We start from the raw sequence: 16,322 nt of genomic DNA on the forward strand, positions 1-16,322 counted from the left end.
TAAAAATAAGGTATACTCTACCTGATAGCCAAATGTGTTATTCTGTGACCCGTGTCTTGGGACTCCTGGATTTTCACATGCTGTGCGAGTAGGTTCTAAAAAAAGTTGCAATATATTAAAGACAAAACAAATTACAGTATTTTAATTAAATTCATGATTCTATGACAAAATTAAGCTTGTTCAGCAACATGCAATCATAAAGCCAATCATAAAGACAAAAATAAAGTGATTTGATTCTTAGAGTATAGAATAACACCAAGATAATGCAAAATAATGGAAAAATCCTAGATTGACTTAGCAAGAAGAGGAATAATAAGTTTGAAAAGAAATTTAAATTCATGGACATAATCATACCTATGCATCGAGGAGAAGAACCACTCCATGTTCCATCTGCTTGGCAAATCCTGGTGTTAGAGCCAACCAAAATAAAAGGAGGGTTGCAGCTGAAAGAGACTTCTGACTGATAGATGAAGCTTTTGCCTTCTCTTTTCCCTTGAGCAGGTACTCCTGGGTCACCACAAAACTTTGCTGTGAAAAAAGACATGATAGAAATGGAATGTGGCATTTATTAAAAAAACAAAATAACACTTAGCTGAACTAAGTGAAGAAATTATTCAAAATTTTGTATTTATTTTATTAAACACAGGTCAAATATGGAAACATTTAACAGGAATTCAGAGAGACTAGATATATAATATTTAGTCTGCTAGATTGTATTACTTCTGATAGTTGTTCAAAATTACTATATAATCTGCTTGATCAGTACCTCACACTTAACATATCAATTTGACAACTTATTTCATTAAAGTCCAAATAGTCACAATTCCTCCATGCCCCAAACCACTTATGTCTGAAAATCTTTAGAGAGCAATCAAAGAGTGTATCAAACTTCCATGTCAATCTTCCCTCTTCTCCTGCTTTCTTGACACCTACCCAGTGCTCAACATTTTTACATGATTAAAGGATTTAGCAGATAGATTTTAGGAGACATAAAGTCCTACTTCCTCATCCTTCACTGAAAGGCAAGGTTTGGTATGTATGGAAGTACAATACTTGAAAGTTAGAACAGTTAATAATAATGAAACACCAAAAATACTTCATAATAAAGAAACTTCTGTAGCAATTTAAAAGTCAGATACTAATAAACTGTAATTAGACAGGATAAATTTCACTCATAAAAACCTCTTCTTAAATGGATATTTTTACCTTATTCCTATCACCTAAGGATTCCTTATGTCTATAGCATGTCATAATTGAGTAAATGCTCTGTTAGCAAATTTACTGTCCTTCTTCTGGTCCGGGAACTAAATGGACTGACAACTTAAGATGCATATTAAGGTCCTTCTGGAATTGGAGGGCTAAATAACCTACCCCCTGCATCATGACCACCTCTGTCAAATAAAAAAAAAATGGTTTTCATAGGTGAACCCCTCTGAGGGAATCAGAGGACCCAATATGCCAACCAGACCTTACTCAGAGTGGCCTGCTGCCTCTCTGGAGCCTGGGACATTACTTGTAAACTCTGTAGTCTGATTATTATCTGCTGTTCTTTATGGCCACAGCAATGAGGAAGCAGAGTCCAAGGGTAACCAAAAGAGATTTCAGGCTTTAGCACAATTGTTTGAAGGATCAGGAGGACATCTAGTGTTTTCTTCAATCCTTTCAGTATCAGGGAAGAATACTGAAAGGAACAGGCAGACCCAACTGATTAACAGATGGCTCTGAGGATGGTGTCATCAGAGGAACTTTAGGGGTTTTCATCATATTATGGTCTATACAACATCAGATCAACTGCTATTCAATGGCAGTCAGAAGACTCTCTTCTCAGAGGAGAAAAATGGTTTTTGTGCAGGAGTTAGAAGGGCTGACCAGAACAATTTCAAACTACACTGGAAGAGGGAAAGGGACAAAATCAGGTTCATCTGTGAAAAGCAATGGGAAGGCATGCCAGAGTTTTAGTATTAGTGAGATCCTTCAGTCTTCTCCATGAGGACCTAGAGACCTTGACTCAGCCCATGAAATATGACATATCTGGCACAGGTAAAAGCTCGTGGGATCAGGCCTGTGACTGTGTGCCAGTGTGGAGGGTTACACACTCCTCAGGAGAGATAGGCAGGGTAAGTGAGGTGGGGGATGAGGCAGGGGAGAGGGGTGTCAGAGCTTGCTGTTTGTTATGTGTCCTGGTTTAGGAATGGTACTTCCAAATTCAGGGCCCCCCACTGTGATTCCCTAAAAGCATCCTGCTGCTCTCTTTCACTCCTCTTGGTATGTGTCAGACTGGGGTGGAGAATTACAGGGACAAAAGGCAGAGATTATGGGTTGAGATAAGAACAATTTACTGCACTGGGGCAGCCTTGCCTTGAGTGTTGTGTGAAGTTTTGGGTGACACAATATAAGGATGTAAAGCTATTAGAGAGTATGCAAATGAGGGCAGCAAAGGCAGTGAAGGGCCTTGAGAGGAAGTCATATGAGAAGTGTCTGAGATCACTTGATTTGCTCAGCCTAGAGGAGGAGACTGTGGCAAGACCTAATTGAGATCTTCAGCTTCTTCATGAGACAAAGCAAAATGACAGGCACTGATCTCTTCTGTGTGGTAACCAGTGACAAGATCCAAGGGAATGATATGAAGGTCAGGGAGGTTTAGGTTGTATATCAAGAAAAGGTTTTTCCCCCAGAGCATGGTTGGACACTGGAATAGGCTCAGGGAAGTGGTCATAGCACCAAGCCTGATAGGTCTTGAGAAATCTTTGGACAGTGCTCTCACGTACATGGGTACAACTTTTTGGGTTGTTCTGTGCTGGGCCAGCAGCTGGACTTCAATGATCTTTATGGGTCTCTTCCAATTCATTATATTCTGTGATAATTCTATGATTTGAAGTTATATCAGCAGTTAGGAATTTTTTGGCATACGTCTACATTTTTCCCATCCATTGCCAAACTTATAAAACCAGCAATACTGAAATTACTGCATGAGTAATTAAGCAAACAAATTTAGCGGGTCATAGATAACAAACACTCAACCAAGGACACGGTCATATTCCATTCTGCATAATTATTCTATGTCATAACTATACCTTGCACATCTTCAGCTACAGGCTGTATGGAACTAAGCTAGGAAATAAATTTCTGATGTCAGGAGCTGCTTATTGAGAATGACTTTCACCAGCTCCCCTTCATTTCTGCCAGATGGCAACTAGCTTAAGCTCTTCGACAAGCACTGGCTGCCAATTGTTTTCTCTTGCAGGCCAATGGATAACCATTGCACATCAACAACATTCAGTTAATGTAATCTGCATGAAATAGCCTTTAATTCTCAGGCAGCTGCATTCTGTGCTAAATATGCCTTTAAAACGTCTAAAGGTAGAGCCCAATTTTTAGAGTATACTGCAATATTGAGTATTCCAACTTTAAAAATAAAAAATAGCTTGTGGTATTCAAAAATGAATGAAGGACACAATTTTTCAATCAAGAACAAATCATGAAAATAATTTTTATAGTCTCTGATATTCACAGTAGAGTGGACTCTAGAAGAGCTCTACATAGAGAATTTAAGCAACAAATTGTGGTCTTGCTCTTTTTCTTCCAGAAAAAAAAGCCTTTCATCATACTCCACCTCTGGCACATAGAGTTTCAGCAGTAGTCAGAAACTGATGATATGAAAATATAATTGAAAAAAAAAAGGAAAAGAAAAGATGGTCTATATATGCTTTCATGGTACTGGGATATAGCCAAAGTAGAGAAATTTTTTTACAGGGAGAGATGAAAAAAAAAAAAAAAGTAAAGAAAAGAGAAGTGCATTTTGCAACATTTAGCAAGCTACCTGGCAAGCATAGCTACTTGGCAAGTTCAAATTAAATTTCAGAGACTGTAAAGCCATGAATAAGATATGATCCTCTTCCAGTTGGACTCCTTTTTGAAGACCATTACAGAGTGGTATAATTATTCTGCAAATAACTACAAAACCTTCTTCTTCAGTGTAATCAATTAAATATCTCAGAAAAATCACAATCACTTTTAATGAATAGGATTGGATACTGTAATGAAATTTTTAGCAATACAAGAATCCATCAATGTTATTTATAACTTTCAGATTAATAAAATTTACTGCATAAAATATATTGGTTTATTTATTGCAGGGTGAAAAATAGATAATTGTCACAGAATCACCCAGGGCCTAGTCAACATTACAGCCAGAAAAATTTCTCTGTGACATCACAGGAAGTTTAGGATGAGTATGAGGAAATAAAAGGGATTATAATGAAAGTTACCTTATCACATATGTAGCTGGATCTGAAAACAAGACAGAACCTTTTAATTTTGAATTACTTTGGATTATGTTGTATACATTGCTGTAATATTTTTTTTTTGGTGTCTGTGTCTAAAGACTCATATATGGTCACAGAGGGTTTACAGATATTCCCATGACTTTCTCAATCTACTAGTAACACTAAAATTTTGGAAAATTTTAGAAATCTTTGGAAGGATTGTAATTATCCCAGGTTTGAAATTAATTGAGCCACTGGGGGAAGGAGGGTGGGGGGGGGAGGGAGGGAAAAAAAAGTGAGAACTCTAAAGAGGAAAAAACCATAATACAGCAAAATACAGACTATGATGTGAATACATACGTAAGCACTGAGGTACTTCGCCACTCCATGTTCCATTCCCAGCACAAGTCAAAACAGCAGGAAAAGAGAGTTCATATCCTGGAGAGCAGACATAGCTAATGCTAAATCCCCAGTCCAAGTTTGTTCCTTCCAACCTTCCATTAGAGATCTGCGGAGGAGTTGGGCAGGTAACAGCTGCAATAATATTCAAAATAATTAGGGCCAGCTGCTGTAAATATCCCTGGTGTACACAATTACTAGAAGAACCATATGGGCTAATTTCACCTTTTTTTAGAGGACAATACAGTCAGGGCATGCTATCTTTCTCACTGTATTCTTTCCACATTTCCTAAAGTTAGTATGTCTGGTTTCCTTCATTTAGGAGGCAGTGGATGATTGATGAAGTGTCTTAAATAAACCAGGATATTGCATCAAACCAAATAGGAAGACTACCAAAAAATCAGTATGGAAACTATGACGTGTACAACATTTAAGATATGTCTGGTAATCTACTACATTTTTTTTTTCTGTGTTAAGACAACATAAAGTACAACCATATTTTATTAGTGTGGCAATAATAAAATATTTTCTTCCTGTTGACCAGCTTAGGCATTTGCTAGATTTAACGTGTAGGCATGAAATTCCAGGATAACTGTTCCAAAATATTACTTGAAAGCCTAAGTAGCACAGTTTGGTTACTATTTGCTTTGTGAGTAGTTCATCACCAAAAAGCATCTAGTTGCTAGTAATAGGAAGAAAATGTAAGGATTTACAATTCCTTGAAACTGTTAGTATTGCTACTTCTAACAAGACCAACAAGAAGTATTTCAGTATATTTTGTAATTGCCAGGCCTCCTAGGAAAAAATAGAAACATCTTGTACCCGGTTGTAGGCCAGAGGACTGAAAAACAGTACAGGAAGGCAGTAGAAATAAAGAGATACAAGTGTTGTGATGAAGATAAAAATGTTATTCACTGTATAGTGGTATAGTAACAGACAATTGCTAATTGAAAGCTTAAGGGAAAAAATTATTAAGAAAATTAAATGAAAGAAAACCTGAACCAGAAAGGGAAAGGATGAAATTTAGACCAAGTTGATAGAATGAATGAGGTAGACGAAAGGGCAAACTGTGCTAGCAAAAGAGAAAGAAAGCAAAAAAATCTAATACCATTTAATCTGGTAAAGCCAGTTGGGACAAATGAGAAGATGTGGTGATTAAAAATCGAGCAGAGAACACACAGGTCACAACAACAGAGGAAGTTAAATGCTGCACCCATAATCTTTAAACTAATGTTTAGAACAGCTGTCATCTTGCAGGCATAAAAGAATTCAGAGTTACTAGGTGATGAGTAATATGTATTTGAATGTAACCTGCAGAGGGTTCACTAGGTACCATTTCTACATTTTTATTATTCTCTTCAGTGAGAGAATCTCAGTTATGTAGACCATAAAAATACTTTACAGCAACATTCATGGCTGTTTGAGAATACTAGTAACAAATAACACTTTACCAGCCAGTAAAACAAATCTAGATTTTGGGACCTTAGTTTTGTCCCAGAAAAGGACATGATAGCTTTTGCCACACTTCTATGATGTTTTTAGAAAAGGAATTCAGAAAAAGTGCTCTAAGCAGCAGAATTATGTCTTCATTCTCCAAGAGCTTCACGAATAATCCTTTTAAAAGGGTCTGTATATTTTAAATTCTGAGCTGACTAACAAGGGAGGAAATATTGGTGAATTCTTGGGAAAGGAGAGAAGAAGTAGAAGAAAATAGATGTAACATCAGAATTTTAGGGTGAGAAAAAGAAAACAAAACAATACCTAGCAACAAGCCAGAATGCTTCTCTATTTTGGTCAGAGACTTAGACATAAATATGTACCACGACATTCTCAGTTTAAAAATTACTAGTGTATTACAAATGCAAGTCTGCGAAAAAGACAATGTTAGAATATTTGAATATTTAGCTGCAGATGAACATGCATCCTTTTCCAACTTGGCATAGCAGAGCAGTATTTATATGTTCCCTTTCAATGGCACAGTGACAATTATGCATGTATTTTCTGCCCAGTTCATTTTCCAATTATTTTAACTAAATAGTACCAAAGGACCCTGGCATTTCATTCTGACAGTAAGAACTAACTGTTATACATTTAACACTACTGCATATTATATATTATTTTAATTACACTTTTAACTTGCCTAGTGTACTTACACAAACTAATGTAAAGTAGAATGAAATTCTGCAAACACTAGAGATTCTTCATAGGATTATTAATTAGCATTTATACAAGCCTTAAATATGTAGGATCCAAAACCAGAAAGACTAAAAAACTCAAAGTTAAAATCAATAGTAAAATTATTTCTTTGTATCATTCTGCTTGAGTCAAATCAGAGTTAGATCTCCTGGTCCCAGTTAGGCATCCTGTAGACCATAAGAATTTGAGGCTGAGAGACTTTATAAAAAATATTTGCTCTGTCATATGATCTTCTAGCTGTTGACTGACAGCCACTCTTGGAGACAGACAGACTCTTGGTCAATATGACCACTATGTCCAATCTTCAGTTCTTAAAACAATTTTTTAATTGAAACTGAGGCTATCTATGAGCACAATGCCAACAGGAAAAAAAGAGTGAAATGTCAAGAGGATTTGTGTTTGACATCTTTAAGAATGTGTCAGGAAAGTAACTTAAAAAAGAAACAGAAGGAAGATGGATAAGAAAAAGTAAGTACAAAGGTAGCTAACTAAGTTTTGAAAGAATAGAGATCAGATGTAGTTACTGTGAACCCAGAAAGAATATGCCAAATGGTAATGCTGCTTTTCTACAAATGTAGAGAAAAATTACTCTAGAGAGAACTTGTTTTAGCATTGAGAAAGTAAGTTTCTCAGAGAAAATATTTTTGATGACACAGATAAGTTTGTCTTTCAGTTATGTTTAGATTTTTTTTTGCTGTTAAAATTTTAACAGGGTTAAATTTTAACATTAAAAACCCCAAACCCAACTACAATTAAAAAAACCCAACAAACAAACAAACCAACCAAAAAAACCCATAAAAATCAAGTATGCAATTTGAAGAAGATGAAGGAATATCTTGAGGTTAACCCTTTCAACTTCCACAGTAGAGAAAAAAAAACATGAAACAGAAAAATCTTTATTGGGAAATTTTTCAGAATGATTTATCTTTTTGCAGCGAGGTGATGCTTAAAGGTACCCATCTAATAAAGGAAGGACCAGGGGAAATTCAGATGAGCAATTCAGATGAACTTGCCTTTGACAAAGTTCAGTTTGTATATATTTAGATCATTCCCAGAGGTGTCTTTTACATGTTTGAGTGTTCTATTTGTAAAAGCAGAGACATATATATGGTCACTTTCTTATGACAGTCTAACTGCAATTAACAAATCTAAACTATCCAGCAAAGTACTAAAGTATTCTGCAGAACTACAAAAAACTGTTCAATTTATTGTGCTTATAGGAATATAAAAGGGATAAAAAGTAAAAGATGAAGTCATTGTTTCTGCAGCTAAATAAATAAATTCAATATATTCATACTAAAAGTAAGTTTTGATTTCTGTGGAAATACACAATAAATTAACAATTTGCAATAAACAGTGTAGGTAAATGTCATAGAAGAAGTAGCTGACAAGCAAAACAAATGTTGTACCTTTGCATGTTGGGATTGCTCCACTCCACGTGCCATTGCTAGTACAAGTGCGAATTAAGGAACTATTTGCTTCCATTGTATAACCAGGTTGGCACATATAAGTAACATTTTGTCCAACAACATAATCATCACCATATCTCATGCCATTGGCTGGAACTCCTGGATCTCCACAACTGATAACTGCAAGTAAATAGTTGAGGAACATATTTTAAAATCTAAGAAATCTAAGTGAGATTTATCTATATGTGAGGAAAAAAAAACCACTACAAAACTAGGCATTGACTGGGAAAAAAAAAGGAGAAAAAGTAACATAAATCTTATCTCCACCAAGAGAAGATAAACATATGTCATTCTAATTACCTGTCAACCATATGTGGAGCTATATAACAGTTATATCTGGAGAGCATAAATACTTTAGTTTAACAGCAGTAGTAAAGGACTGTAAAATTTGTATTGACCAAATTTCACGGTTACAAAAGGAAAAAAAAGAAAAAATATAAGAAATAATACATATGCCACTACCACCCTTGGATATGCTAAAATTTTCCTATCAATTCAGTTTCATTATTAAAAAGTAAATGCCCATTACTTACTTTACTTTTCTATGATATCCTGAAAGGAAACAAAATCTGGAAAATTTAAAATATATGCCTGCAAAAGCCTCCCACTTTATAAGTGCTCACATAGTTGCTATGTACATAAACAGGTGAGAATACTGAGGTGACCCCCAACCATGGTCTCTATGAATTACATAAAAACTAGGTCTATAACACTTTAATGTGTGGGAGTGGTTGTAAAACCTTTTATGACTTCTTGTGTCAGGAGATAATTAAGTTTCCTAATGAAATAAAATACTCATAAGGAATTAATAAAAAGTTTTATATCATTGTAATCTGAAAATAGTGTTAAAACAGGTAAGCTTCCCTCAGATTTGGTCAACTGGATGTATCAATTTCTGGAACAGTCTTTAGAGAGAGAAGACCAGTGTTCACACGAAATATAGCATTCCATGTGTTTTATCGTTTATTTTATAGTAAACATGAAAATCACCCTACAGCATTGCTATTTCTTCTGGGAAAGTGTGAGAAGCACTTTTCTGAGCAGAGTACACGTCCTGGCCACTTCTAACTCAATGCCAAAGCATGGCTCATGTGAATATCACTCTTTCTGGATCTGGATCTCCAAAATCACAAAAAATCCATGACTACATATTTGTGGTGTAGCTCCCTTGACCTAATAACTCAGGGCCTGAGAATCCAAGACATATATAATATACCTTCTCTACAGTTTACCATGATCTGAGTGAGCAGATACTAATTACACAGCATATAAGAAATCTTAAAATGTCCCATGCAATCACTGTATGGATACAGAAGAGACTAGAAAACATACCACAGGGTTATCTGAATTACTGCAAAGGTAGCTAATGTACTGATAAAGAAAATAGGTAGATAATATACTGATAAAGAAAACTGGAGATCAATCTATTTTAGCTTACCTAGTAACACAGTAATTTCATTTTTTTTAAAAACTAAAAAGCCATAGATTTTTCTTGGTCATTTTTCAAATAACATAGAACTGGGAAAGACAGAACTGTTTCTCTTATTTACACATGTACTTTTAAATACTCTGAAATTTTCTTTATTTGAAATATCCTATTTACTGTTCTTAATGCGTAAATTTTACTACAATAATCCACAAAATTTTTACAGATATACTATTGTTTTGATTGAATTAAAATATAAAGCTAATGGCTTTATCCTTTTTCCTCTAATCTTTGTTTCATTTCAGTTGGACCACCTTCACTCAAATCACTGTTTTAGAGAAAAACATCTTAAAATGTTGCAGTGATGCTGACCAGAAGAGCATTTCCTGTTGAGAGACAGTGAATCCCAATGGGGTGGAGGTGGGGAGCCCCAGGCCTGTGCTGCCCAGCCAGGGTGGCCTTCAGAGCTGTGCTGTGCCACACAGCTCTCCTGCCCGGGCACAGCCTCAGCCAGCTCCCAGCAGCAGACCCGCTGCAGGCACTGAGTTATTGCGCCTTGCTGACTGCATGGCCTTGCTTTTTATTGAGCAGTGCAACAAGAAGCTCTCATGAGAATGTTGTTTCTGTTTGGCTGCAGAAATGGTAGTGTTGTTTCTTTCTAAGAAAATCCTACAATAGCTTGCTATGGTCTAGGTCTGCATGGCATTGCACTCGGGTCAGTCCTGTTTGATGGTACACTGCCCAGGCCTCCCAGCCTGTAAAGGAGCATAAAATTATCTATGCTGTTCTCTTCTCACAGTGTCATCTCTAAACCCCCTAAATTTTGATAACACCTTGACTAAACAAAAGTGGTATATCCTGAATCTCACTCTCTTTGTTTTACTGTGATACTTCATCTGTCAACATATTTCAAGTTAAAATCTCATGTTTCTGCCTGAGTAATGTGTCCTGAGAAGATTGTTTGGCATGTATTTCAGTAAAATGCTATTCTAAAATACAACAAAAAAATTATAGATGCAGTTGACATCACAAATCACCTTTATCTTTGGTACAATTAATCTGGTTCTCATTCTAATTTGTAAAATAATAAATAAACAAAACCACTGAGCTCTCTCTCAGGTTTTATGACTGCAAAAATTCATTGAAGATGGATTTAACAAGAAGTTTTATGATCTAGCTTTTGGCTTCTATTTGGGTTGCTCTAAGTGTGTTCAAAATTTAAAAAACAGTTTGCTATACCTCTGATGAAGATATGTTTCTTGAAAATGATAGGCAGTCTCATGCATCACATAAATGTAAAATTTTCATAATTGCTACTAAAAGATGAACTAGGACATGTAATAAAGAAGGAACAGATGGGCTTGAAAATAAAGTGTTGCAAAGTGCTCATTATAAATGTTAGAGATGCTGTAATAGCTTCTGTTAGTTGGGTAGCCAAAGGAGTTTTAAGGTTAATGAAGAGGCCAAACAGAAGATGGTATGTCAAAATGGGACAACAGTTTAAACCTCGGAGTCGCTGTGAAAAGAATCCTCAAGTGCTCATTACAAGGTTTTTATTTTCTACTCCTGGAAGAACAGAATATTATACTGCTAATTTTTCAAGATGAAGTAAAGCAATTAAAAAATATGTCTGGATATGTCATATCACAAAACATAAACAAGATTAAACATATATACTGGTAAACAATTAAAGTAGGTAGATCATGTAACCATACAACTCCCTTAAACTGAAACAGCAGTCTACACATTTTACATACTCTGCCTTTAAAAAAACATATTCTTCACGTTTGCATAGCATTATATTTTAAACAAATATTTAGCATACAAAATTATGTAGGAAGTAGTGCAAGAAAAGGCTGAAAATTTATTGGCATGAGACTTCTATATTTTACTTTATTTATTACTTTCAGAGGAGAGGAAAAACAAAATTAGTCATTGGAAATGTGTCTTACTTGTGCAGTTTGGTAAGGATCCAGACCATGTTCCATTGGCAGTGCATTGTCTTACAGATGATCCAGAAAGTATGTATCCTTCCATACATGAATAAATTACTGAATTGGAGAATGTAGTCCCATCAATACGAAGTACTTTTCCATTAGCAGTTGTTCCTGGATTACCACACTGCACAGCTATAAAGGGAAATGTGTAATATTTTCAAAATGTAGTAAAGATGATTTCTGAAATGGGAAAAATTGGAGGAGGAACAGTCCTCCTTCCAGCAGAGTTACTTGGTAGAAATCCATTATGTTGTCATTAAAAATGTAAGTTTCACCACCTACTGATAAGGCACATTGTACAGTAAAAAACTGTGCATGAATTACTATTTTTCCCCTTTGGTTTGTAGAAAAAAAACCCTACAAATTTAGCTTTATAATCTGCATTATTAAAAAGATCAGCTGCAAACATGCCCTCCTCCCTCCAATTATAAAAAAAAATCTGATTGACAATTATATTTGTAGATTTAATTTGAATCGTGTTTCTAGCATCAATGATATATAATCTTTCTAATTCAAAGCATTGAATGGAGTCAACATCACAGGGAGGTGGAATCCTGCTGTATCCCAGTTCATTAATGTTCAACTTGGGAATTTGAATGTGTCCTTCTTATGTGATTACATATATGTATATCTAATCTATATGACCTAAACTAGAACAATATACCTGTGCATGCACTACCAACACCTACATTTATCTGTGAACTATATTTATCATTTCAAGAAAGAAATATCATCAAAACTATCTTAAAATGTATAAGAGCTGATTTATTTCTGTAATAGATAAGGTCAAAGGAAAATAGCAGATGGTACAGTATAAATATATATATACACACATACACACAAATATATAGATTATATTTTTAATGTAATGTAAATTTAATAATCATTCAGCAGAAAGGATATTACAAGAGCAGTTTATGAAACAAGTTTTTAAAACTAAATTACTTGTTCATACAGTTAACACAGCCAAGAGCAATAAAGTAGAAATTAAGAGTACACGTTCTCAAATTATTTTCTTCTTTTCAAGACACTTTTTTTGCAAAATAATCTGTTGGGAATTATTTTCCTATTCTGAAGCAAGGTAAATTAGGCAATAAATGAGTCTTCAGAAATATCCTCTTATAGCTTTCTTTTATGGAATTTGTCTACCTTGAAATTTTCAGAATGCTATTTTACAAATAAACTTGTTTCAGCATTTTGTTTTCTATTGAAAAAAGGCAATGTCAACAGTATTAATAAATGAAATTTTAAGTCAACCATTTATACATAGATGAATAAAGCTAAAGAAATCCTGACACTGATATTTTCCTAAAACTGGGGTTTTTGTCTGAAATTCAGGTGTTATATGGTTGTTATTAAAGGTCAGGTTATGCTGAGATTTTTAAGTGAAAAAATATTCATCAAAAAATTGGGTTCTAAAGGCTTATTTGTTTCTTCCCTCAAAACCTGTAAACATGCAGTTCAGTAGTTGCCAGGAACTGTTGTGTTGTGTCTGTATAAGTTGGACTGTTCTGTTTCCCCCTATCATGTAATGGTTCTGCCCTGGTTCTCCCCTCTCTCCCTTGTGCCACCAGTAATCCCAACTCCTCCCCAGTTGTCTTGGAGACTAATGTATTAATGTATTCTTTCTCAAATCCCTCCCCAGTGCCCTGTCCATCACTCAGCGCTCCCACCCTTCTCTCTAGAACTCTCTAGAAACTTCCAGCTAGAGTGTCAAGTGATTGGTTCAGGGGCCAGGGCCCCACCCTCAAGTTATCCCCATTGGGGTTTTCCCTAAGTCAATCTTTTGTATCCCACTCCCCTCTGAAACTCCATTTGTCCAAAGACTGACTCCTCCCCTGATTCCCTCTCTCCTTATAAGCTGTTGCACCCTCTGCCTTGTTCTGTTTGGTTGTCGGTTCCCCTGGAACTGAATAAATCTGGATTCACCACAGCTGGAGAGTGCTCTCTTCTTTCTGCTGACTGTAGCCATAAGCCAAGCCGCGTCCTACCACAAAGCAGCGCTGCTGTCATAGCACAGAGCGTTTGCCTTAGGTGCTGTCCCGACCCACGGAGATCGGGATAGTGCCCCCTACTGCTAGTGGTGCTGGATAGCTAGCCGGGACGTCTGAGAAGGACAATCTTTCTCCAGCTCGACCGCTTCAAGGAACTGGTTTCAAATTTTTTCACCTGATGTCAAGCCACTGCTATAGTGCAAAACTTATTTGAAAAAACTTTTCAGTCCAAAATAACTGCACCCTGTTCACAACAGAAAGCTGGCAATGCAAAATTGGTTTTCTGATCAACAGTATTAAAAACACAGCTTAAAACTTAAGTGGATCTTTGACTTACCTTTGCACTCAGGTTGTCTACCTGTCCAGCTTCCATTTGCCAAACATGTTCTTTCTTCTGAGCCATGCAGGATATATCCAATATCACAGCTGAAATGTATCGTGCTTTTAATTTTAAAATTGTTTTCTTCCCTAGACCCATGGCCTGGGATACCTGGATCACCACAAGAACCAGCTGTATCACCTAGATTTTAGAGTACAAAGATTAGAATACTTATGAAATATTATTATGATTCTGCATTTATAAAGCATGTCTCTATGTATTTATAAATAAGTTCATAAAGATATATGATTTTTTAAAATCCCCATATATATATCAGTGGGTGTGAATCCCTATAAATGCAAAATTACTTGATCCGCTACTATTTTTTCTACTTATTTTATACTATTGCAGAAGAAGAATTACAATTTTCTCAAATTCCCCATATACCATGCTGAAATTTTGATAACAGAATTATCAAATAAAATAGAGGGGAGGGAAAGACAAGCACAAAACCTTGGGAATTTTTCATTTTAAAAAAAGGAATTCTGAGGAAAACCAAGGTCCTGATTACAAAGACAATTTTCTTGTGTATAACTAGTATTCATAAAATATTTCTTAGTTTTATGGTATCACTAGAGTTGGAACAGATATGAAGTATTTTCCTGCATCCTAGAAATGTTGGAACATCACGTCAAAACTGCCTGATAGCTAAAATCTCCCTCAGATATAAATGTTTCAGAAAATTCTAAGATAGAGGGTTAATGGTAAACATGTTTGTATTTATATACAAATAAATTAATAATGTTAAATGCAATCTGCTGTGTATAAATTTTAGTATAATCAACACAGTAATAATGATAACAATAAAAAGTAATCATAATATCTAAGATTATAATCTAAGTCCTTATAATAACTTTTAGGAAGTTCTAGGTAACACGATATGAACATCAGCTCATTTGTTTGAATCTTTTAATATTTACTTAGAATCATCTACTTTATTATTTTAGAGAACTTTAAGATAGTTTTCTGCGTAAAAAGAGATTAAGGTGTATTATATTCCTGAGTTTCAATACTGAAGATTTGAATTCTGGAATTCTTGGAGCTCCACTGTTCTGGTTTCTTCCTCATAACCCATCTGTTTTTCTAACAACTTCCAAATAAAATGAAGGTCTTCTAGACAAAAATTATGTCAAACATGTCAATATTTTTGAGAGAAAATCTTCATTACTTTGTAGTTGTTATACTATTTTAAATGAAAATGAAATATTTCAAGAATCAGGTAGAAAGAATTAATCCTACTATATATATAAAATCTGTCATGCAGATTTTCTGGGGTTTGTCTAAGCTTAAATAGAAATAATAAGAGCAAATTTATAAAGAAATAGTAAACAAATTTGCAAACTCTAAATATGCAAAAGACCAAAAGTGCCAAACTCACTGGAGGGGTGTTCTGTGGGAAGTTAGCACCCTAGAGTCTTACATGCAGAGAAAAACAAGTGTTCTGCTGCCTTAGTTGGCACTGTATATGTCTAAAAAATGCTGTTGGACACAACTCTCTACTGACAAAAGTATGTTCAGAACTCAATAGTGAAGGCAGAAGAGTAGATTGAAAACTATGGTGCATGAGCAAATACTTGGTTTAGTCCATTATGTCTAAGAAGTACATGGTACTATGTATTTAAATTATTTCATAAATAACAAATACACTCAAGTAAGTAAAAGGGTTAGCTGTCTGCTTCCAAATCACAGGCTGAGAAGTTAGGCTGTTCTCTGCTTATCCATTTCATTATGTGACACAGATCAGTAAAGCAGATTGCCAGCCCTGTTTAAAAAGAAATTGCAAATAGTCCCAAATTATAGCAAAAACACTTTATAAGCTTTAAAATAATTTATGTCCAAGGTACTTAGGTGACTTAACAACCCTCTAGGTACAAAAAAAGTCTACTTCATATTTTTTGAAATCATTAAAAAAAATTAATTCCTAGATCAAGGGTGGTTTTTTTGGTGGTTTGTTTGTTTGTTTGTTTGTTTGTTTGGTTTGTTTTGGGAATCTGTAGCTTACATTTTCTAGTAGTATTTAGTTAGACTATGACAAAATTGGAACAGGGCCTACTCATCATTCTACACTTGTAAAGTCTCCATAATAACAGTTCAGTTGTTGGCAAGTTATTTAACATTATGCCTAAAATAATTTTATGATGAAAAAATGAAAATAGGTTATTTGCTATGCCAAACAGAAATCACATATTCTTCTTCT

The 16,322-nt window shown here is 35.0% G+C and overlaps 1 protein-coding gene across 1 annotated transcript in view; it reads right to left on the reverse strand.

Moving 5' to 3' along the window:
- CSMD3 (CUB and Sushi multiple domains 3) overlaps positions 1-16,322 on the reverse strand; it is a 576,871-nt gene that overhangs the window by 26,388 nt on the left and 534,161 nt on the right. Inside the window, exons 59-64 of the mRNA XM_005420686.3 lie at positions 14,084-14,266; positions 11,708-11,884; positions 8,270-8,449; positions 4,626-4,799; positions 355-528; positions 22-95 (exon numbers count right to left, since the gene is read on the reverse strand). Of these exons, the coding sequence (XP_005420743.1) occupies positions 22-95; positions 355-528; positions 4,626-4,799; positions 8,270-8,449; positions 11,708-11,884; positions 14,084-14,266 (962 nt within the window). The remainder of the gene's footprint in view (positions 1-21; positions 96-354; positions 529-4,625; positions 4,800-8,269; positions 8,450-11,707; positions 11,885-14,083; positions 14,267-16,322) is intronic.

The sequence above is a fragment of the Geospiza fortis genome, unplaced genomic scaffold (assembly GCF_000277835.1).
Source record: "Geospiza fortis unplaced genomic scaffold, GeoFor_1.0 scaffold111, whole genome shotgun sequence".
Taxonomy (NCBI): Eukaryota; Metazoa; Chordata; class Aves; order Passeriformes; family Thraupidae; genus Geospiza; species Geospiza fortis.